This window comes from Odontesthes bonariensis, chromosome 15 (assembly GCF_027942865.1).
Source record: "Odontesthes bonariensis isolate fOdoBon6 chromosome 15, fOdoBon6.hap1, whole genome shotgun sequence".
NCBI classification, from domain to species: domain Eukaryota; kingdom Metazoa; phylum Chordata; class Actinopteri; order Atheriniformes; family Atherinopsidae; genus Odontesthes; species Odontesthes bonariensis.
Genome location: NC_134520.1, coordinates 20213982 through 20235469, shown reverse-complemented (window position 1 = coordinate 20235469; position 21488 = coordinate 20213982). Strand labels below are relative to the sequence as shown.

Sequence of the window (21488 nt, the reverse complement as noted above, 5' to 3'; positions counted from 1 at the left end):
TTAGTTCTGTACCTGTAAAAGCTAAATTCTGGAGCTTTCCAGTATTAGTTAGTTTCCGAGCATGAAAAACAGAACACATTTGAGGTTGACATAACATAATTTATCTCGTGGGACTGGTTAACAGCTGGAGAAATTCAACTTCAGCAATTCACACAAGCCGATTTGAACTGCTGAGCTGTAGAAAACTCATTCACAAAAAAAAAAAAAAAAAGCTGAACATTTCACGATGCGGGAACCTTCATCTGAGGAAACTTCTCCTTTAATTTGTTTAGACTTTGCTTCTTGGAGCTTGACTGCCTGGTCCGTTCACGAAGGTGCTTCTCAATACGCAATCTTGCAAGGAGTAAAAAAAAAAAAAGTTAATGGAAAGTTTAGTATCACTACGATTAAAGAAAGAAAAATGGATAAGAAGTGCATGATGCTGTGTAGCCTATGTGCAGCACCTTACCTGATATGTGGTTGGACAAACAGGGGTGTGTAGAACTTCTTGCGCTTGTATCTTCTATTCATGTACCAGGGAATTGCATACTCTTTGAATCGATACCTAGGGGGCAAAAATGTCTGCATGAGTGAGGCTGTCTCTCATTTTTGGAAATCATAGATTTTATGTTAACATTGATACAATTCACCCCCTACCCTTTTTTTTTTTTTTTTTAAATATTATGTATCAATCTGTGAAAATCTAAAGTTCATGAGATGTACATGCCATCACCAGGGTGGAATGGGTGAATTAAAATATTAGGAGTTAGGCGCTTCTTCTTTGTATGCGTCACATGATATATACTGGGACTCTCCCCTCACCAGTAGACGTATCCAAATATGTTCTTCCTCCAGTCTCCTGGTCGGCCTTTCTCCTGTCCCGTCTGCAGCAGACGCAGTGCCGTCTCCCTTTCTTGCACCACTGTCTCTAGTCTGATCATTGACCGCTCAACCTACGAGAATGCAGACATTTTGACCTTAATCAGGCTTCTGTTTTTACCACCACTCACAATCTTTCAAATATACACTTCACAACACTCAAATCACATTTCATCTCTAGTAAGACAGCTAAGCTTTTCAGTTAAGCATGAAACCAACCTTTCTAATCCTTTCAGGACTTGGCATTTGAACTCTTCGCCTTTTTGCTTCCTGCTCCAGTGTGAGCACCATGTTCTTTTCTTTCAGCAGCACATACCTGAGACAGAAGTGAAGTGTTACAATCAGTGACACGCGTTTTCACTGAGAAGAACAAGAACCAACGTCATCTCCACACTCCACAACTAACCAGAGTTTGTGCAAGTCCTCATTGCTCTTTGTTCTTAGCTGTTTGGCAGTCCATGGTGCACCTATGATAAAATAAATAATCACAAACAAGCTTTAGCCAACTTCATGCACATTTAAAAGAAAAAAAATCAATTCTAGCCATAACCACAATATGTTTACCAATTTTGTAAAGTCCTAAAGTTGAACAACACATTTTAGACCATTTCAAAAAAAATACCAGCATGACTGTCAGTGTCTGCTTTTTTTGGAAATGTATTCATAAATTCTTTTTATCCTGTAATCGGTGACAGAACCTCACTTTACCTGACTTCACAGTGCTTTCTCCCCAGTTCTCAGGCGAGTCAAAGAACTCCTCCAGTCCTCTCCTGCTGATGGATGTATGCAAAGATCTATTCTGACCCACAGAGCTGATCGGAGTGATCAAAGACGGTGTGACCAGTGAGGGCCTTACCCTGGTGGATGTAAAATAAGTTCAATCAGTATGATTCCCGAATTGTTTTTCATATTTAATCCTCAACATTCCAATCTTAAAATCTGAATTTTATTTATTTATATATATATATATATATATATATATATATATATATATATATATATATCCATCCAACAGAGAGGCTGATGCAGGTGCGCTCTCCTTTTCAAAGGATTCCCATTTTCCTCCAGCTCACTGGTGTTTGTGGTTTTGTTGTCTACTCATTTGCACATTGTGATCATTGTGTGGCTTTGCATGCGGCTTAAATGCTAAACCTTCAAGAATAAAGCAATCGAGAACTTGTTGCAAACAGGAGAATGTAAATTTGCAAATCCTTTGCTGTTTAAAAAAAAAAAAGGTCTGGGGAGAGTTTGTTACTGTATTAGGACGGCACTCAGACAGCCCATCCTCTACCAAGACCAATGCTGTACTTCACAATTTCAAAAGCTGTAATCAAATAAGTTGAAGGAAATTCAGCAAGGTAGATTTTGTGTACACTCGATGACAACTGAACAAGTGACACTACTACAACATACTTGCCTAAAATTACAGCTCAGGACTTGCTTTGGCAGAAGAATAAAATCAAACTGTCCAAAAACTGCTCCCAAAGTGCTTGAACTTATATTGCTAACATGAGTTCAGATCCTTCACTACATAAAATGTACCACATCGTTATAATATTCTACTACATGGAAAGGTCCTGCATAAATTAAAGTATGAATCAGAAATATCCAAGTTTTAAAAAGGACTCATTGCAGTAATATTAATCTTATTATATGTGATAAATCATTAGGAGCAAATGTACACAGAAATATTCAATCTTTTACATGGTGAATGATTTTTAATTATAAGCAAAAGGCCTGGCATTTTTTAGTTAATAAAAAAAATAATAATAATAAAAAAATAAATGAAAAACACTAAAATAAACCATTAATTTATATAAAGTACTAGTTAGTTTAATTCGAGGTTACTAGTATAATATATATTTGAACCAATAGTTCAAATATTGTGCGTGCTAAAGTTTTAATTTGCAAATAATCAGACCACCAATTACCGTCTGACATTTGTTTGACAAAAAGTGTTGTGAAAAACAAAAGTCAAGTTCACATGAGCAGATATACTTGTTACATTCAAACAATATTGATGACAGATTAATCTTTGTGGTGACTTTCTGTTTTCAGGGCCAGTAAACTCAAAATTGTTTTTAAAATGTGTAGGTATACTGAGAAAACACCAACAAGCATGTTGATGAAGATTGTCACTCATGGTAATCATAAGAGCTTGAATGAGAGGTGAAACGTCTTCAAGATCCAAAAATAAATCCAGTTGCCCTTATTCAAGCCCTTATGATCACCACCAAGTAGTTTCCAAAGCACTGAACACGTTTAAAGGGGAACTCCGGGGCATTTGAGCGTCGAGTGTCTTCTACAATGTCAACGAACACAAACACCACAGATGCCAACCGGGTGCATTATCAACCTGTCAAGTGTAACGCTTAAAACGTTTCATTCGTGATAACTGATTTTACATATTAATCGTAGACGCAAAGCGTCAAGGAGCAGCAGAGAACTCTTAAATAATAACGACAGCAAGAAAAAAAAAAAAAAAAAATCCGGACGCCACTATCTCCTGCTATAGCCCTAAAGATTAAATGATTTAAGCACTGGAACAACCTCCTTACCTGAAAATATTATTTTGGTATTTAGTAGGATTTACAGTACAATGTTGAGCAGTTATGACTGAAGATATCCTGAAGAAATTCTGAAACTGCTTGCAAAGAGTCAAAACGCGTCCTGGCGATGAGGACGCCGCCATCTTTAACGTAACACTTCCCATATTACCCAGCATGCATCGCCCCCTCCCAAAAAAAAACACAACAACAAATTGCTATAATTTTACATTTAGTTTATATAGTTTTGGAAAGCATTTATACAATTATTCAATCAAAATTATTATTATTGTTATTTTATTTTTTTTGCGCCCTCATCAATGATGGCCGCTTCAGCTTCACACTCCTTTCGACGAATCACAGCGCGCGTTGTTGGACAGTAATCCCACAGTAGCGATGGTGGGCATGAGTGTTCTTAGGTCTGCCGCTGCCTTTGCGGCCAGACTGAGTCCACTAAAATCTGGAAATACTGCAGCGAGTTTACTCACTCGAACTATTCCACGAGCAGACAAAGGTAAGTCATCCCCAGCTGGTTTAAGATATGAGGGGTTTCACCCTAAAGGTGTCCGTTTTCTCTGATGACCTTGCGCCTGGACGTGTTAGCTTGCTAACATGAGCTAGCTGATAACGTTTGTCCTGCTGTCAACATAAATAACCATAGCTTTATATTAACAAATAGATGCCTTTTACTTTTTACTATACTTTTTAGACTGCACTTTAGTGCCATCACAAAAGTTTGGTCACATGCTTTGTTGGTTTACTGAGAAGAATTTTGATTTCCCATCAATCAGTTTTCTCATATCAAGTTAAAATGCCCTAAAATGCGAAACTATTAACACCATAGAGTAGGGTATGTATATACACACACATATATATGCACAAATTACAGTTTTATATTTTACTATACCTTAAACACCACCAAAGTAATCGGGATTCATAATAAAGATTTTAAAAGATACCTCAGTAAACAGAAAATGATTCTGTTATTAACAAGAGATGTAACCATCAATGACTTGTAGAAAGTAACATTTTGAGTATTCCTTTTACTGAAATACAACAGTTCAGAAAAGTGACGTTGATCTTTGAAGTAGGTGTGAATGGCGTGAAATGTGATGAATAACCACTCCCAATAGTCTCATTACGTCAGTATACAAATAGAAGACATATTCTAACTGGCAGACAAATGGTCATGACAGCAACTGTTGTTTTGCAGTGGCTGTTCGTTGGGGTCATGGAAAGAAAATGTTTGTCATCAAGCCCACTGACTTCTACGACAGGAGATTTCTGCGGTTGTTGGTGAGTACTACAACGTCTCAGTTACCGAACTGTAACCAAAAGGGTTGCTTAGTGGAAGGAGCAGTTTTTTGCTGTGTGTCAGAATTGAAGACCCTTAAGTGGAACCAAAACAATCCCACTCTTTTAAAAGTTACCTTGCTGAAATGTAGTATAGCACTGTTACCTTATCCTGTCTCTGTTAATTTCAAACTATTGGGATTTACTTGGTAAGTCTGTGTTTGAAATAATATTTACACATCAGTATTTGTGCATGCAAATTATGTTTCTGTTTAACTTTTGAAGATGCACCACCCCAGAAGGATTAGCTTTTTGCTATTCCCCAAAATGATATTATACAGTGTAAATATCAACCCCAAAATAGATGATATTCTGGCCTAATAACTATTCCTTTGGCTGCATTATGCAGATTTGCATTATAGTGAAGAAGAAAAAAAGAAGAGCCGGGTGGTAAATCTTCTCATTTTGCTAAAACGCAATAACTGTAGCTGGCACTGAGGCTCGGTTAGACTTGCAGAACAACAGAGTAATCATTATTGTATTTTTGCTTGATTTTCTCACAGCAATTTTACATCCTGCTGACTGGTATTCCAGTGGCTATCCTTGTCACAGGCATAAATATCTTCATTGGTGAGTACATGTGTGTCTTTGGGTTTCTAAGTCTCTCTTCTGGTCTGTCTTGGTTTGTTCTAAAGTGAAAAAAGTGAAAAGGGCAGAGAGTAAGTTACTCTGAATTAAACCTGGGTTCCACTGTGTTGTGTAGGTGAGGCAGAGCTCACCGAAATTCCTGAGGGATACGATCCTGAGCACTGGGAGTACTACAAGGTATGTAACCTTCTTTCATTAGTTCTTTTATTTGGTTCTTTGTGTTATTGCTCTGAAACCTGGTTAGACAGACAGGCTCCCGCATGCATTATATTTGGAACTGAAAACCACAGCAGGTGCAGACCATAATCATTGTTTTCCCTCGAGGCAGTACCAACCACTAAAACATGTGCGTTTGCATCCAGTGAATGTTTTACGGGCTGCTTGGTTCAGTTTTAAGACCTCATAAGACCTCAAGTTTTGTCAATGCACAGTAATACTGTGATATGTTACTAAGTAGAGACTACACTTTTTTTTTTCTATTTGTGCATGTAGCTGTTGATTTTTCATTAAACTCTATAGAATAGTTTGTGGTATTATTACTCAACATAGTAGAACTCTGATGCAGCCCTGCAGACATAGTCCTTACTTGTTTTGCATTCGGCATTTCAGCATTTCTTTGCTCTTTGCAGCACCCCATCACCAGGTGGATTGCACGAAACATGTATGATTCCCCAGTGAAGGACTATGAAAAGATGATGGCTGCAATCCAGATTGAGAAGGAAAAGGCCGACATGAGGTGAGTATCTTTATTTTGTCCTCTGACACCAATGTGTGAAAGCCAAGATGGCGTCATGACACGGTGGTACGTCTTTGGAATAGTTAACCAGCAACAAAACTAAATAGTCTTTAAAACTTATTTGTGTATCCTCAAAAAATTCATTGCACAATATCAAATCAAATCAAATTTATTCATATAGCACATTTCATGTTGCCTGGCTCTCACGCAGACCCTTCGTGCTTCGTGCATCTTCGTTACACTTCGTGAGCTCGCACGAGGGTCTGGGCGCGCCTTGTTGAGCCCGAAGTCTTCGGTTACCCCATAACCGGGCCCGCCTCTATGCCTAGATCCAATCACAATCGTGGGGCGGGGTGTTAACAGATTAGCTGCTGCTAGCTCCTGTTTTGCTCGCTGCTGTTGTGTTTTGTTTATTTTCCACCACACACCGAGAGACTGGTCGCGCTCCAACGCGTCACGTCCGCTTTCGATATGATTGGTCGAAGTAGTACGTGACACACACATTGAATTCTCCAATCGGGTTCGAGAGGTTTTTGAATACAACCCCCGCCTACTCACAGCAGAGAACAGCTAGGCAACCGACAAAATTCCAGATGGATGAGAAACATCCATCTGCATGAGAACCAGGTTACATTTCATGTACAAAACAATTCAAAGTGCTTTACATAAAATAAAAGCATTGCAGCGGGGAGTGTAAGAAGCATTAAAAATACATAAAAGAATATAAAGAGAAACAAATGAAATAATTTAAATGAATTTAAAAACAAGCAACAGTCCAGATAAGTTCAAAGATATCGTGCAGATTTCATGCATATAGAAAATAAATGTCTTTAACCTGGATTTAAAAATGTCTACATTTGGTGAAAGTTTAATCTCCACTGGCAGTTTGTTCCACTTGTTTGCAGCATAACAGCTAAATGCTGCTTCTCCAATATATGTAACAAAATTTGAAAGAAAAAGTATGTGTTATCTGTTGAGCCGAGGATACCCACATCTGTGGCTGGTAACTGAGGCATCAGCTGGTGAAGGGTATGTGAACAAAGCTCATGCAACAAACACAAATCTGGCAATCTCAATTTAAGATTAAGATCCGATTTATTGGTCATGCATACACATGAAATTTGTCCTCTGCTTTTAACCCATCCATGTTGGCACCTGTTGACACACACATGTACATGCACAGGGTCTCACACTCAGAGACAGATGCCAACCTGGAGCGGTGGGCAGCCATTCAGCATGGGGGTACGGTGCCTTGCTCAAGGGCACCTCAGCCGTGACAAGGAGGTGGACTGACATCCCTCCAGCTATCAGTTCCACCAGAGAGTGGGCGAGAGTGGGAATTGATCCTTCTGGTTATTGGACGACCGACTCTAACCACTGAGCCACGGCCGCTACATCACTGTCCTTGGCAATAGGCTGCCAAGTGTAACCTCTGCCTCAGCTGAATAAAACTTACTGGTTCTCACAGATTTACTTTGGAAAATTCATCCTGCAAACTTGAGGATAACTTTGAAACAACAGAGAATAGAAAGATGTAATTCCTACTTCATGTCAGTCACTTGATCACTGACTGGTGCATTGAACAGGAAGTTTTGACCCATATTTTGTTATTCGTCTTTTGGATAAAGTATGCTGGCTACACTAGAGGCCCAGGAGTGCTGTTTCTTGTTCCCAGAAGCTAAGTCCCCAGACTAAAGCTGATGTGTGCAGGCATGCAAGAGTAAGAAGTTTTGGTCTTAAAGCAACATGCTTTGTGTTGATGATAGGATTGTTGCTGATGGCAGATCTTTTTTTTTTTTTTTTTTTTTAGCCTCGGGAGACCTGATTGGTTAGGACTAATAGCACGTGGGCGCAAATACTTTCAGCTGCTAGTCACCAGCTTCACTCTTGGCAAGCTAGATCTTACAGAGATCAAGGATTTCATAATAAAATGAGTTGTTTCCAGCCAGCAATGGGGAGAATGTATGAATGACTGATGAAAAGTAAGTGAGAAGACTGCTGAAAACAAGGCAACTTCTCCATAGGCACAAGTAATGAAAATGACTTTTACCACCATTAAGCTTTAAAATTCAGATCTGCGTCACAGCTTTGACGAATAGAACAGTTTTCCCCCTCAATATTATGACAGCAGTCTGTGTTATTTACATTATTCCTGGATTAGTTTTAGTCTAGTTTTAGAATTCACTTCTTTTTTTTTTTGTCATCAACAGACTGACGCAGCTGGAGGTGCGTCGACACATGAGGCAGACCGGAGACGGCCCCTGGTTCCAGGTGCCCACCCTGGACAAGGAGCTCATTGACAACAGCCCAAAGTCATCACCTGACAATTAATACAGATGTCATCAATACACTGCTGATTAATCTGTTTGTACATTTTCCCCCCCCGCTCGCGTAAATAAAGTATCTATATGTACTCTAATATTTGGTTGTTCAGCTTATTTACGGATGTCAAACAGCAGAAATGTTCCCCCGGAGTCGGTCCACCTAACATGATAAAAAGAAGGGGTAAAAAAACTAATTAGGGGAACTACACTCTAACTCAAACATAGGGAGTCAGTTCTGTATAAGTACAATCTAGGTGTATATCAGTGTTTATATGGCCATGTGTCCATTACACAAATATCCAGGATTTTCAGTCCCTGCATGCATGAATTCAAGGTAAACACAAGAAACTTGTGCTAAAGAAAAAAAAATGGACCGGATTCCCTATAATCCCTATAAAGATCAGTGAGCAGTGCTGACCAACATGTCATTTGGGTCATCAGGTGGGACCCCTGATGACCTTAACTATCAAGCCTGAGCTGGAATATGAGGTACTTGTACTTGAGTCATTTCTCATAAAATCATTTGTGACAGCCATTCTATTACAACCCTGTGAAGTAATTAAATTGTTACATTCCTCCATATATCTTTTGTACATAACATGGACAGCTCATGAATTAGAATTGTTGATGGCATCCAGACAACATGATCACAAGTTTGAATGATATAATTATTCTGTTTATTAAGAGGAAAATGGTAATTGCTATTCACAGGACACGGAGACAAACAATCAAAATAAATGAAAGCGTACCGCATATTGATCCATAGTGATATAATGATTCATGGTTGCACCTGATTCTAACACCCGATTTAAAACAATCTGATGATATGTAAATGTGGAACAGTCACTGGAGAAATCCCTCTGCTCTGAGCGCTGATCGTTTTGAACACTTTCCGGGTGTTATGTGAGTACATCCTCCACCACCCAGAAAGGGGAAGGCTTATCTGTTGGTATTGCAATGACCAAAAGCGGCCACGAGGTGGCAGAACGCCGCAGATGTCAGATGGACAAAGGTTGGTGTTTAAATTACATTTGGGATATGCTTCAAAATATGTATTTTTCTGCGACATCATTCATCTCGACATTTATTTATTATAAACGCAAAATGTTGGGAAATACAAGGAAGTGAACACTCCTTTTACAAAAAATCTAACAAAAAGGTTTCGTGCATGTGAATACGGAGTATTGGAGTTTTTAAGTTGTTATTTAAAAGTCTCTTTTAAAAAAAGACATGCATTTCCAGAATCCTGGAGGGAAAAACACGCTGTAGTAAAAAAAAAAATGGATGGCTCCAAGAATCATCCTCGCAGATGTGGGAGTGGCCCTTCTGGTAAATTTTCACTCTGTGGGCAAACCAGCGTCACCATCTCAACAATAGCTGTGTGATTTCTGCGCTGGTCCATGCTTTCTGCAGGAAAAAAACAAAACAAAACGCGACAACAGCAAAAGACCATCGCTGCCTTCCGTGCCCTGCCCTGCCTCTCAGCGTCGCCTCCAGTGCAGCAGCAGCCAGCCTCCACCCCTCTGTCATTTTATTTTTGCGTTTTTTTTCAGCGTCACATCCCCCTGGCTGGAGGAATGTAGAGACGGAGTGCTTTAAAAATAGCATCCTCTCCTCTGACAGCGCTGCTCCGGAGGCTCCGCAGCACTGTGCTGGGAGAAGCAGGAATGCGAAGATGGCTGCAGACCTAGGAGAGCTTCTGGTCCCCTACATGCCCACCATCAGAGTCCCCCGATCAGGAGACAGGGTTTTCAAGAGCGAGTGTGCCTTTTCTTTCGACTCTCCCGTAAGTGCGTCCGAAAGTCTCAGCTCCACACTCACACACACACACACACCGAGACACGGGCGGCTTGTTTGGGGAGGGAATGTGCGTCTCAGGCGGGCTGACGGTCAGCTGTGGCGGGGCTGAACAACCCACGTGAATCCGCTAATGCGTGTGTCCACGGCCGCGTACCCGTCGGCGAGCTTGATAGGAAATAAACAATGAAATGATGTCTACGTCTCAGGAGAGCGTTACGGAGGGGTTTTCCTTTGTACACTTCAGACTACACCATGGCTTCAAGCAGGCCAGTAAACAGACTCACACCTGGCTGAGCTCTGAGAAACCTCCAGCAGCTCTGACGGCACAGTTTTTCTTCGTCACTTCGGGGTGTTTTTCTGTCTGTAGTCTGCCTGAAAAAGGATTTCAAGTGGACAAATGGCAACCGTGTCCATCCACATAATTTACACAAGAGTGCACTTATGTGACCTTTTTCCCCTGCCGTGCTAATTGTGTTGTTTATCCTGTACCAGCCTTTCATGATGGCAGTTCACTTTGGCATCAATAGTGAGTGTGCACTGAACAATAAAAAGCTCATGTGGCTGTACCAAAATACTCATCCAGTCACTTCTTATATTGAGAAGTGAGTCTGTGAGGCTTATTTTCGGATGCTTTGTTTTTAGTTTTTATTACTGTGTCGGTTTTTATTCATGACTCACTTTTTGATGCATGATCTTATTTATTTCTTCCCCATCAGTAATTAGAGCATAGTGACGCATCAAAACACTGAAGAGTTTTCTTTATTTGAACTTTTACATGTCTCAGCAATCGTGGTTTTACACACGAGTCGTTTCTTACAGTTGAAGAGACCCGTGATGGATAAGAAATAGAAATGTATTTATTTTTTTCTCCAAAAGCTTTCTTGCAAAACTTTCTGGACTGAAACCATTTTTAAAGGTGACTCAGCTGTCTGGAGTTCATCATGTTGGCCTGAGGACTGGTTTATTTTTATCCTTGCACTGTTGAGGCTCATATGTCACTCTGTGCCACTTAAAGGTTTAACACTGGCGCTCATGAAGCCCACACTGATTGCAGATTTAGGTTAGTTCTGAAGGGGAGTTTTCCAGGTATTTAGTCTCTGACGGTTCTTGTCTAAAGTGCTCCCAACAGCAAAAAGCACCCCTGAAATCCAAGTTATCCTCCTTTTTAAAGCACCTTAAAAGTTATTCACAGGTTAAGTGGACTGCTTAGGAACACAACGAAACGATGAATCTGTGGTATGTTGTAACACACCGGAGTGTTTAGACACAGTTAGTCAGCCGAAGATGTGCAGGCAGTTCACCAAAATCAAAAAAGTTTTGTTGTTGTTGTTGAAATTGATTTTCCAAATTACTGCCTATAACGGGATGTTATAAGCTGATGTATCGCTTTTATGAAACAAAACGTAAGAGTGAATCATGTTGTTTTTTCTTTTATCTGCCTTGGCTTAAATTATATGTAAAGGAACACTGTGATTTTTGTCTTTTGCACAGTAAAAATCAGGTTCTTCAGTTGCAGGCGTGTTGATTAGAAATGAGTGCTGGAACAGATCTCGACCGTTTGACATGGCTCTCAAATGCCTGTTTGAGCAAGACAATCTTCCTCTAGATTGCAGAATTCTCAGCACATCTCTTTCTTATATGTGCCTTGCATGTGGATCCTACTTATGTGGAGAAAGAATAATACAATAACATTACAGTATATGTCTGTGGACTGAAACGTGGCTCTATTGTTACATTTCTATTGTGATGACAGTGCTAAGGTCTTGAACACAATGAGGTAAATCCAAAAGGACTTCTGTAGTTTTCAACACGAGTTATTTGTTGCTCAGCCTGTGCGGAGCTTATTGTTGCTGTTTGTTTTGGTCTGCAGGAGTCTGAGGGAGGCCTGTATGTGTGTATGAACACATTCTTGGGCTTTGGACGAGAACATGTGGAGAGACATTATCGCAAAACAGGACAGAGCGTTTACATGCACCTCAAGCGACATGTCAGAGAGGTAAGTGTTAACACCTGCCATGTATATGTTGAATGGTTGTTATTTTAAAAAGCAGCCAGTAGTCACAGTTTGAAGGAAAATAAATGTGTTTTACTAATGCTGTTTACAAAGGACTTTGGAATCAGTCTAATAATACATGAATTTAGTCATTCATATGAATACAATAGGCAACCCAGACTTATACAGAAAAGTTAAATACAAGTTAACTAGAGTAAAAGCGCAATATTTAAACTTCATGAACTCTTACCCTGACATAATGTTGCACATTTATCATTTTACAGCACGGAAGCCACAAAATGGAGCCAATAAATCCAAATGACATTACTCTAAAAACCCTCCCGCTTGCATTTGTTAGCAGTAATGGCCTTCTGAGTGATGCTGTCTGAAGGTTTGCGGGTGACGGCTGCTGCCTTTCAGCTTTTATCTGTCCATCTGTAGTTCCTAGTTGTCATTTCCATACAATTTCCTTGTTTAGGGTTAGTGTTCAGTTGTTTTACTTGCATTCAAAATGATTAAAATTCATTGTCTGCACGGGTCAACTCAACATGCCAAAATGTTAAATCTGATCGTAAGAGAGATAAGTGAAAGATAAATGACTGGCTTTCAGTGAACATTGACAGGACAAATTCCCATACAGTAGTTCTTTCCAAGTTAACACTCTTGAATTTTTTGTTTATGTTGGTACACTGAGTGAACAGACAGTCTAACAAAGTCCAGAACAACATCCCCCTTTTGGATAAGTGGATGAAAATGGATGGATGGAGAACCACATCCCTGAATAATGCATGTTGTGAAAAATTGTAATGTTACTGTTTTTTTTTTTTTTTTTTTTTTATCCATATAAGTGTGTCTAAATGGCACCCCAGCACAACATTCTGATGAAAACAAATCACGTTTGGATCCAAACGAGCTTTTTCTCTTTGAGAAGTTGATGCTGAACAACAAAGGCCCGAGATGTTGCTCTGATTTCCATCAGATCAGCTCTGCTTTGTAAAGAGCTGCTATTTCCCTGCCTGGATCTGACCAGACACACCTGCTCACATTCTGCAGGCTCCTGTGTTTGCTGCTTTTCTTTCATTTGAGTCCACTTTGTCTCGAGTGTGTCAGCATTCTCAGTCTTTCAACTCTGCCTGGCTGATGAGTATGTGTGTCGAGTGAGCCCCTGATCAAACTGTACATAAGCAAATTGGTGGCACTCCCTTTTTTTATCTGAATACATACATACACACGGTCACTGTTTTGTGTGTTTTCGTTTTGTTGTTAATCCACACATGAATACTGAAATGTGCTATTGTTATTTAGTATGTAGTGAAGAGAAATTTTCATGTGTAAAAAAAAAGGGAGAAAAAAAGAGAGAGACAGTGACACACACGGCTTGCAAAGACGAGCCCAAACACATGATGTCAAATGTGCTTTAATTCATATTTGCCCAAGTCTACAAATCAATTTAATTCAGTTCAATTAGTCAGCCTGTAATTTTGACCCTGCCTCTGGAGAAGGGGTTTTCCGCTTGCCTCGTAACCTGACCTGGCAAGTGGAACATGAAGCATCTATTTCTAACAAAAATGACAACCATCTCCCACAGCATAGAGGGAGAAGGAAAGAATGAACCGAATAACTTTTTTTTTTTCAGTAAATTGCAATTTCATTCATATAGTCCCAACTCACAGTACTTTTCAGCAGTTTACGAATAAATGTATCCAAGGTGGGAAAACATTGTCAACATTTTATTTTGATCAAGACTCTTTGATCCACCTTAATCTCTTCTCTTTCTGCTACCTGCAGAAAGCCACAGGAGCTGCAGGAGGTGCCATCCCCAGACGAAGAAATGGAAAAGTTTTCCTAGGTAGGTTGGAGAAGTGTTTCCCAGTCCTGGTCCCTAGAAATACATATACTTTTTCTAAAAAAGGGAAAAAAAGACTGTTAAAGTGCTGATTTCACTCATTTACTGAAAGAAAAATTAGAAAAAGTACAGTTGTCATTGACTTTACATTCGAGTCTCCCTCTTGTCTGCTAAGTTATGTTACGCTGTGACATCTTGTTATGTATGTTGTGTGCTGATGGATAAATCGAGGGATCAGCGTTTTTAGATATTACTGTCCCATCCATGTCAGTTGAAATCAGTCCAGATGTTGGAAAGCTCACAATGATGCAAGATGAAAAATGAGCCATTTTTCCTATCAAAGTAATGTAAACAAAAGTAGTGAACCTCTTTTGAAAAAACATGAGTAGAACATACATATATTTGTGTTAAAATCTAGCAGAAAATAGTAAACTGTTTTTCAGAAAGATAAGTTATGAAGTTCATATACTTTCTAGAAGTTCAGCTTTCAGCAGAGCTGATGCAGAGGTGGTGGGGAGGGCCTCTGGAGCCTCTGTTTTTGCAAGAAATGTTTAAAAGTGTTGAGGCTAATGATACTCTGCTTACTTTGTCTGAAGAGATTTACATAGATGTTTGAGAGTTCCAAAGGAGAATTTTGCTGTTGCCCCTGAGGTTCAAAATGTTACCTCAAACAAATTAGAAAACACAGCATTTCATAAGACAAAAACAAACAACTAAATGTAATTTCTCCATGTTAGTAATATTATGCTGTGCACCTCGGGGTCATGCTAGAAATTTGCTAGTTTATAACTTTTTTTTTTTTTTAATATAACACAGCGCTCATAGTAGATACTTTTTCTTAGATGGAGAAGAAAGAGTTTGCTGGCAGAATGGGATGTTGTACTAAAAGAGTGGATCAGTCAGAGTGATCAAGGTTTTCATCTCAGATTGTTTGTTGATTCATGAGATAAATGTGACACTGAGGAAAAAACAATGTACCACCAGTCTTTAACATCTTTAATGGGGTTTGTCATGTGCCAGTTAAACACACAGCCTGTATCATACGGTAGAGGTGGGTGTATGTGTTGCTTTTGCAGCTGGAACTCAGCTGGTAACATGGCACATAGGCCCGCTTTAAACGCAGACTCCACCTACAGCATCAGCAGGTCCTGACCCTCTGACGTCAATGTCTATGGGGCTGCTGCAAAAGATACTCTGCCATTTTGTTTAACATGAGCAGTCCAGTAGGTGACAGTGTAGCCCCTTAAGGCAGTTGCCAGACACCATTAATGTAAAGCAATGTGACATTACATCCTAATCACTTTGGCTTCATACAGGCACTATTCTGATGGGAAATAGGTCTTGAATGAGCAGTGAAATGTCTATAGGAACCTAAAACAGGTCCGGTTCTGGTCAACTCGAGCTCTTGACATAACCTGAATGACTAAGAATCTACACAGACATCTTCCTCAGATTTGTAGCAGAGTATAACGAATCGATAAATATATAAATAGGTATACTTTAGTGATGTATGTGTATTAATTGAATATATCATGTCATATTCAGCCAGCCGTTAGGGGTAGACTCATAGCGATGGTTATTATTTTTTTTTTATAGCAAAATTAAGCTGTTTTTAAAAAGATGCAACTCTTACAGCTTTATACAGTTTTCTAATTAAACTTGTGATATAATGTGGTTGGTCAGAGACATCTCTCTCTGCTGATAGAGCACCCTGAATTACAACGTTATGTTATCTGTTGCCCACTAGCTTCCCCTCTAGCTGGCCTTTGCCAGAAGTGTCTGATATTTCCCATGATGAGCCCCCAACGCCTCCTCCTGTTGTCTAAATATAGCCCATTTATTTGTATGTGTGGTTGGTAACAGTTCTAAATCAAAGCCTGGCTTACTCTCCTCCCCATCCTCGGGGTGGGTGTGGGGTGGTTGGTTTACAGTGGGGCCGCCTCCTGTCAGCTGCCACCACCTGTCAGCGTCCAGTTGAGGCTGACACACTTCTGATGACGCTCCTCGCAGAGGACCAGGTGTCTCTCTGCCTCTCTCTCACCTCCCTTCCCCTCTGCTAGAGGAATTCCTTCCACTCAGGCTCTGTGTGAACCTGTTTTCTTACTGGTCTTTGCCTCCAGTCTTACTGCTGTACATTCCCACCTCCTCCCTAGTCTACCTCTGACTATGTTTTTGTTTTCAGTAACTTCTTCTTTGGGACACGTATGACTGTTATCTCTTTAACATCTCTGATGGGGTATGCATGTATCAGCTGTCATCCCTATACCAGTTCTGTGATCTAATCCAGTGGCTAGCTGCTGACGCCATGTTTTACCAATGTGAAACCAGTATCCATAATAACAATACCAGGGATAACCTATGATCCTATTTTTTTCATGAGTCATCCTGTGACTTTAGGCTGTAGTACTGAACAGACAGCTGCATAAGAGTTATTTATTGTGTATCCGTAATTAATGAATAAGTTGAAAAATATATATTGACTGAGTGAGAAAATGAAAGAAAAAGGAAAGAAAATTATAGTGCCACCTGCTTTTTAGAGGATTCAGCAAGTCTTTTTGTTATTTGATTGTGTACTTGGCTGAAAATTGTTTGCATTTTTATTCATAGAAAACTGAAAATTTGTTATCTTGAGTTTTAGAGTGGTGTCTTTGGTTGCTTGTTTCAGAGGGGAAAGAATGGGGGAAAAAAAAATCTCAATATTGTAAAACTGTAGAAAACCTTTGTCTTTAAGAAAAATTGTCAAATGATAGATCAAACAACAGGTCTTTAAGGTAACTTGCCTATTTATTTAAAAAGGAAAGTAGTTGGAAACTGCAGCTCTAATTTTATCAGTTGTGTTTAGTTATGTGATCATTAATGAATTTTAAGTACCCTTGCTTTGCAGACACGACACTGATTTACACCTTTTCATTACTCTTTAGGGCTGTTCCGTGTAAATGTCTCAGTAGTTTCCACATCTTAATTTGTTTTATAATAATTGATATAAGTACTAACGGTACTGGTAAATTCACTTTGTCTATCAGTTAAGTTTTACACTAACAGATCTTCTCTTGGATATTTTTCTACTATTTATACCTTACAACAGCTATTAGTCTTTTAATGTGACTGTTAGAATCAATATATGTGGAATTTATCCTTTAATGAGCAGTAAAATTAACATAATTTCAGGAATTAATTTATTTCATAACTTTGAGAATGATCACGTTTTACATTATTCATATACCGCTGAATGAAACCAAATATCAGCTGTATATGTTTAATTTGCTTTGAGCTGTGAATTTCCGTCTGTAAAGAATCACTTGCATCTTTCTGCAGTATGTTTTGAGGCTTTTTTTCTGTGTCTATATCTGACACAGAAACCTTGTAGACTGATTGTCTTTCACAAGAGCAAACTATTCAGTATATGACATTTCGAAGAGGCCTTTTTAAAGCCCTAATCTTGTTTAACATCTTAAGACAAAAATTCCAAATCTGACCCACCTATAAATGTGGTTGTTGTCCGAAAAGCACGGCTCTGATATTTGTGATTTTTTTTCCATGATTAATTCCAACAGAGAAAAAACAAACAGTATTAGATTTTTGATATGTGAATCACTGGTTCAGTTGGCACCAGATAACACTTTTTCACCCTAAAAGTTTCTAGTGATGTACTCTCTCCATCCCTTGCTATCAAGCAATTCATTCATCACACTCAAACAGAATAGAACAACACAAACAGAAAAAACTAACTCAAACACTGAGTAAGTGATGATAAGATACAAGTCAGGAGTATTTTATCAGCAGTCACTGTTTACCTGCAGCTGACAGAACGTTTGCTTCCTCCCTTAAAGATTTAGAGCTAAACCGTGATTTTAACGGAGAGGACTATGAATATGAGGATGAGGCCAAGCTCGTCATTTTTCCAGACCACTTCGAGATCCCTTTACCAAATATTGAGGAGCTGCCCGCTCTGGTCAGTGATGCAGTGCTTTTTGTCTCTCTGCATGCCTGTGGGTAAGATGCACTCGGTGGTTCCCCGGCCTCAGGGCAGGTAGGTCAGTGGCTCTGTTAGTGAGATGCTACTCAGCCTGAACTGATAATGTGTCTTAATGTGTATTTAAAACCTTTTAAAACCTTTTCTATTGAAACTTAAAACACCCTATTTGTCCTCAACTGCTTCAGAAGTTTGTATTGTCTCTGTCGTATATGACATTTAGGGGAACCACAAAGTGCACGTTGGTGCCTTATATCACTTTTTAGTTTTTTTTTCTGTGTTTTATTATTGCATGGAGTTCAAAACTGAAACTTCAGTGCTGTTGTTTGTGTTTAGTGCTTGGCTTTGGCATGCCTGTATTATTTTATACATAAGACTTTACTTTTTAAATCTAAATGTATGACTCTGAATAATTGTGCACTGCTGGAGAACAGCTGGTAAACAAGTCTTTTGCATGGTTTATTTTTGGAGTCTCAAGCATTAGATGTGTGCTTTTCTTAACTCTGAACTCTCTTCTTAAGCAGCATCAGTCACATGATGCAACACAGCTTAATGTTTTCTTCCATAAGTCGTGTGTGACCTCTCCTTTTGCTTTTTGAGTGCCAGTGTTTCCCCTGAGTTTACTGTCATTGGTGACAATTAAATGGCTACATGGCTGTTGAAATAAACGTGCAAGCCTTGATTTTAAGTCTGAGGAACTCTACATCACACACACCAACTCATATGCTGTCCCATCCAATGTCCAGGTGACCATTGCCTGTGACGCCGTACTCAATGCATCATCAGCTTACAAGAAACAGGAGCCTGAGTCCTGGGAGGAGGAGATCCAGGTCTCCAGACATGCCAGAAGCCTAAGACAGCTCGATAATGGGGTGCGGATTCCACCCAGGTAGGATGGATGTGAGCCCACATTCCTGTACGGCAACGACTCCTACTGTACAATAAACTCCAATTTAAACTAATATGATTGCTTGATTGAAAAAAGTACAAAAACAACGGATCAAATGTTGATACTTCATGTTTGAAGAAATGCTCATTTGACATTTGATGCCAGTAACATATTTGAAAAAGTTGGGACAGAACCAACAAATTGTGGAAAAGTTGGATAATGCCCAAATACAGGAGTTGAAAATAAATCAGCTTATAGACTGTCCTGTCTGCAGATCAGAATTGTCACCCATAGAAAAGACTGAAAGATGCATTTACTGATTCTGATTCTGATTTATATCATAATCTGCAGCTTTTGAGATGTGTATCTTGTAGAACTCCTTTGATTATGTCTCCTAAGAGGAATATGTTGGTCTAGATTGTATGTCATCCTGGTCATAGTAATCTTAAGAGCTTAAATAAGGACTTCTTTTTCAAGCATGTTTGCTTTATTCAAGCTCCTAGGACTCCAAACAGGAAGGGCTGAGCAGGTGTGATGGATCATCTTCTGTGTTTTATTTAAGACCTATGAAATCATGATTTTTAGTTCAACAGCAACACAAGTCAGTGTTTTTTTTTTTTTTTTTTTTGCTTCCAGTGGCTGGAAGTGTCAGAAATGCGAGATGAGAGAAAACCTGTGGCTGAACCTGACGGATGGCGCAGTGTTCTGCGGGAAGTGGTTCTTTGACGGGAGCGGGGGTAACGGCCACGCTCTGGAGCACTACAGAGAAACCAACTTCCCCCTGGCTGTTAAACTGGACACCATCACCCCAGACGGAGCAGGTCTGGGACACATCGCGTGATTATCTGATGTGCTGCATGCATCAAGAGTCTGACTTCTTTCATTAGGTTTTTACACAAGTATAAATCTAAAAAAAAAAAAGACTGAGACCAATTTTTTGATAAAATTGTGTTGACACTGTGTGATTTAACAATAAAATATGCAGCGAGTCTCATTTTATTCAGTAAACTCAGCATTACATCAGACAGGCAATATCTGTCATGAAGAGTAAAATCTTCAGGATTTGTGTATGCAATGATTACAGTGCTGCATTGTGCCGTTGAGGTGATATTTGTTTTCTTATATTTGTGTATGTAAACGCACTAGACTGTGATCTGCTGTTTTAAACCCCGATTTAATTTGGATTTTTTTAAATCCAAGGAGAACCGTATGAATCATTGACTGAAAGTAAAGCGTAGAACCTTCCTGAAGGTTTGGATAAAAAAATTGGACTTACTGTTGTGACCTGCTGGCCATTTAATTTCAGATGTCTATTCATTCGAGGAGGAAGAAGCTGTGCTGGACCCCCACATATCAGAGCACTTGTCACACTTTGGAATCGACATGCTACAGATGCAGAAAAGAGTACGTTGAACATTTCACTTCTTCCTTTTGCAACAGCACCATCTAACCCAAAGCATCTGGAGTCTAAACAAAATGGATTTACTAATGCAAAACTAAAAACAAGGGCTGATACACTACAGTGCATCTATTATTCTATTATGCCACCCACATGCCCCACCACCATATAAAGTCTTCACACAAACCCTTTTCAGACAGAGAATGGGCATCACACAGACAATAACCCCCGGCCGCGGGTCAGTGAATGGGAGGTGATCCAGGAGGCGGGTATGAAGCTGAAGGCGGTGTTTGGTTCTGGTTACACAGGCATGAAAAACCTGGGAAACAGCTGCTACCTCAGCACAGTAATGCAGGTCCTCTTCAGCATCCCGGACTTCCAGAGGATGTGAGTACTTCACATAGCTTTTTATAATTACAGTATATGTTTTAGTCTTTAGTCTAGTGACTTGAGACAATATTAGAAGCAAAACTTTGATGACATTCAACATTACGTATGATCATGCAACCAAAGGCCTATGTCTTAAGCCATATTGATCATTTCTTTGACAGGCTTTATCAGTACTAAAAAAATGTCCAAAATGTTGTCCTTAAATGATGAACTGCTTGATATGTTTTTATTGCAGTGTATTTAATGATTACTTTATGCCAACCAGTATGGCAACCAGTAGAGGGGGCTTTTCCAGTACCTCATGTGTTTCCATGCATCTCTTGTCTGTGGGTCACCCCATGTGCTCCATCTTATGCGAGCGTGCGACCTGTGCTTTGATCTTCAGGTATGTGGGTAATCTTCAGAGGATATTCGACTATTCACCACTTGACCCCACCCAGGACTTTGCCACACAGATGTAAGTGACTCCTTAGTTACATAATGCTGTGTTAGAAGAGAAGACGTTTTGCAGCTGCTGCTCGCTGTTTTTGACGTAGGTTGAAAAATGGTAGATATTTAGCTATGTACTTACCACCATGTTTAATGATGGGGAGTTTTATAGAAGGGCCAAATCTTTCCAAGTGACTTCTATTTGAAGCAAAATATATTTTAATCACAGAACTCTTTTTCCACTTTCTCATAAAAAAATCTTGTGTTTTTTTTTTTTTTTTTATTTTTATCACATATGCCGGTGTGTAGCAAGAGATGAGTCAGATGCTGTGAGTCTTTGCCAAGGATGCAATCAATATCAGCT

The 21488-nt window shown here is 39.4% G+C and overlaps 3 protein-coding genes across 4 annotated transcripts in view; 2 read left to right on the top strand and 1 right to left on the bottom strand.

Annotated features, from left to right (window-relative positions):
• Nucleotides 1-78: 78 nt before the first annotated feature.
• On the bottom strand, nucleotides 79-3556 carry mrpl47 (mitochondrial ribosomal protein L47). The gene is made up of 7 exons (XM_075485433.1): nucleotides 3417-3556; nucleotides 1567-1715; nucleotides 1265-1325; nucleotides 1078-1174; nucleotides 802-932; nucleotides 449-544; nucleotides 79-333 (listed from the first exon to the last, which is right to left on the bottom strand). The coding sequence occupies exons 1-7, from the start codon at nucleotides 3548-3550 to the stop codon at nucleotides 222-224; spliced, it is 780 nt and encodes a 259-aa protein (XP_075341548.1). The 5' UTR covers nucleotides 3551-3556; the 3' UTR covers nucleotides 79-221.
• A 217-nt stretch (nucleotides 3557-3773) lies between these two features.
• On the top strand, nucleotides 3774-8500 carry ndufb5 (NADH:ubiquinone oxidoreductase subunit B5). Its single transcript, XM_075484380.1, has 6 exons — nucleotides 3774-3918; nucleotides 4618-4700; nucleotides 5261-5327; nucleotides 5461-5522; nucleotides 5975-6081; nucleotides 8292-8500. Exons 1-6 carry the CDS (start codon nucleotides 3801-3803, stop codon nucleotides 8410-8412), a joined length of 558 nt encoding a protein of 185 aa, XP_075340495.1. The 5' UTR covers nucleotides 3774-3800; the 3' UTR covers nucleotides 8413-8500.
• Nucleotides 8501-10000: 1500 nt separating this feature from the next.
• The window catches only part of usp13 (ubiquitin specific peptidase 13), a 34106-nt gene continuing 22618 nt past the window's right edge, over nucleotides 10001-21488 (top strand). The window contains exons 1-9 of one of the 2 annotated variants that reach the window (XM_075485428.1): nucleotides 10001-10191; nucleotides 12076-12201; nucleotides 13987-14047; nucleotides 17875-17996; nucleotides 18764-18906; nucleotides 19543-19727; nucleotides 20213-20310; nucleotides 20502-20692; nucleotides 21081-21152. In XM_075485428.1, the coding sequence (XP_075341543.1) occupies nucleotides 10081-10191; nucleotides 12076-12201; nucleotides 13987-14047; nucleotides 17875-17996; nucleotides 18764-18906; nucleotides 19543-19727; nucleotides 20213-20310; nucleotides 20502-20692; nucleotides 21081-21152 (1109 nt within the window). In that variant the 5' untranslated portion in view covers nucleotides 10001-10080. The remainder of the gene's footprint in view (nucleotides 10192-12075; nucleotides 12202-13986; nucleotides 14048-17874; nucleotides 17997-18763; nucleotides 18907-19542; nucleotides 19728-20212; nucleotides 20311-20501; nucleotides 20693-21080; nucleotides 21153-21488) is intronic. The other variant, XM_075485427.1, reaches the window with a different exon arrangement.

Bases quoted from the DNA above. Each gene is read 5' to 3' on its own strand.
- mrpl47 (XM_075485433.1), bottom strand. From the start codon at position 3,550: ATGGCGGCGTCCTCATCGCCAGGACGCGTTTTGACTCTTTGCAAGCAG. The intron at 1,175-1,264 runs GTTAGTTGTGGA...CTTCTGTCTCAG, and splicing joins GAGGACTTGCACAAACTCTG to GTATGTGCTGCTGAAAGAAA. The intron at 933-1,077 runs GTTGGTTTCATG...GCATTCTCGTAG, and splicing joins GTCCTGAAAGGATTAGAAAG to GTTGAGCGGTCAATGATCAG.
- ndufb5 (XM_075484380.1), top strand. From the start codon at position 3,801: ATGGTGGGCATGAGTGTTCTTAGGTCTGCCGCTGCCTTTGCGGCCAGA. The intron at 3,919-4,617 runs GTAAGTCATCCC...GTTGTTTTGCAG, and splicing joins TATTCCACGAGCAGACAAAG to TGGCTGTTCGTTGGGGTCAT. The intron at 6,082-8,291 runs GTGAGTATCTTT...TGTCATCAACAG, and splicing joins AAGGAAAAGGCCGACATGAG to ACTGACGCAGCTGGAGGTGC.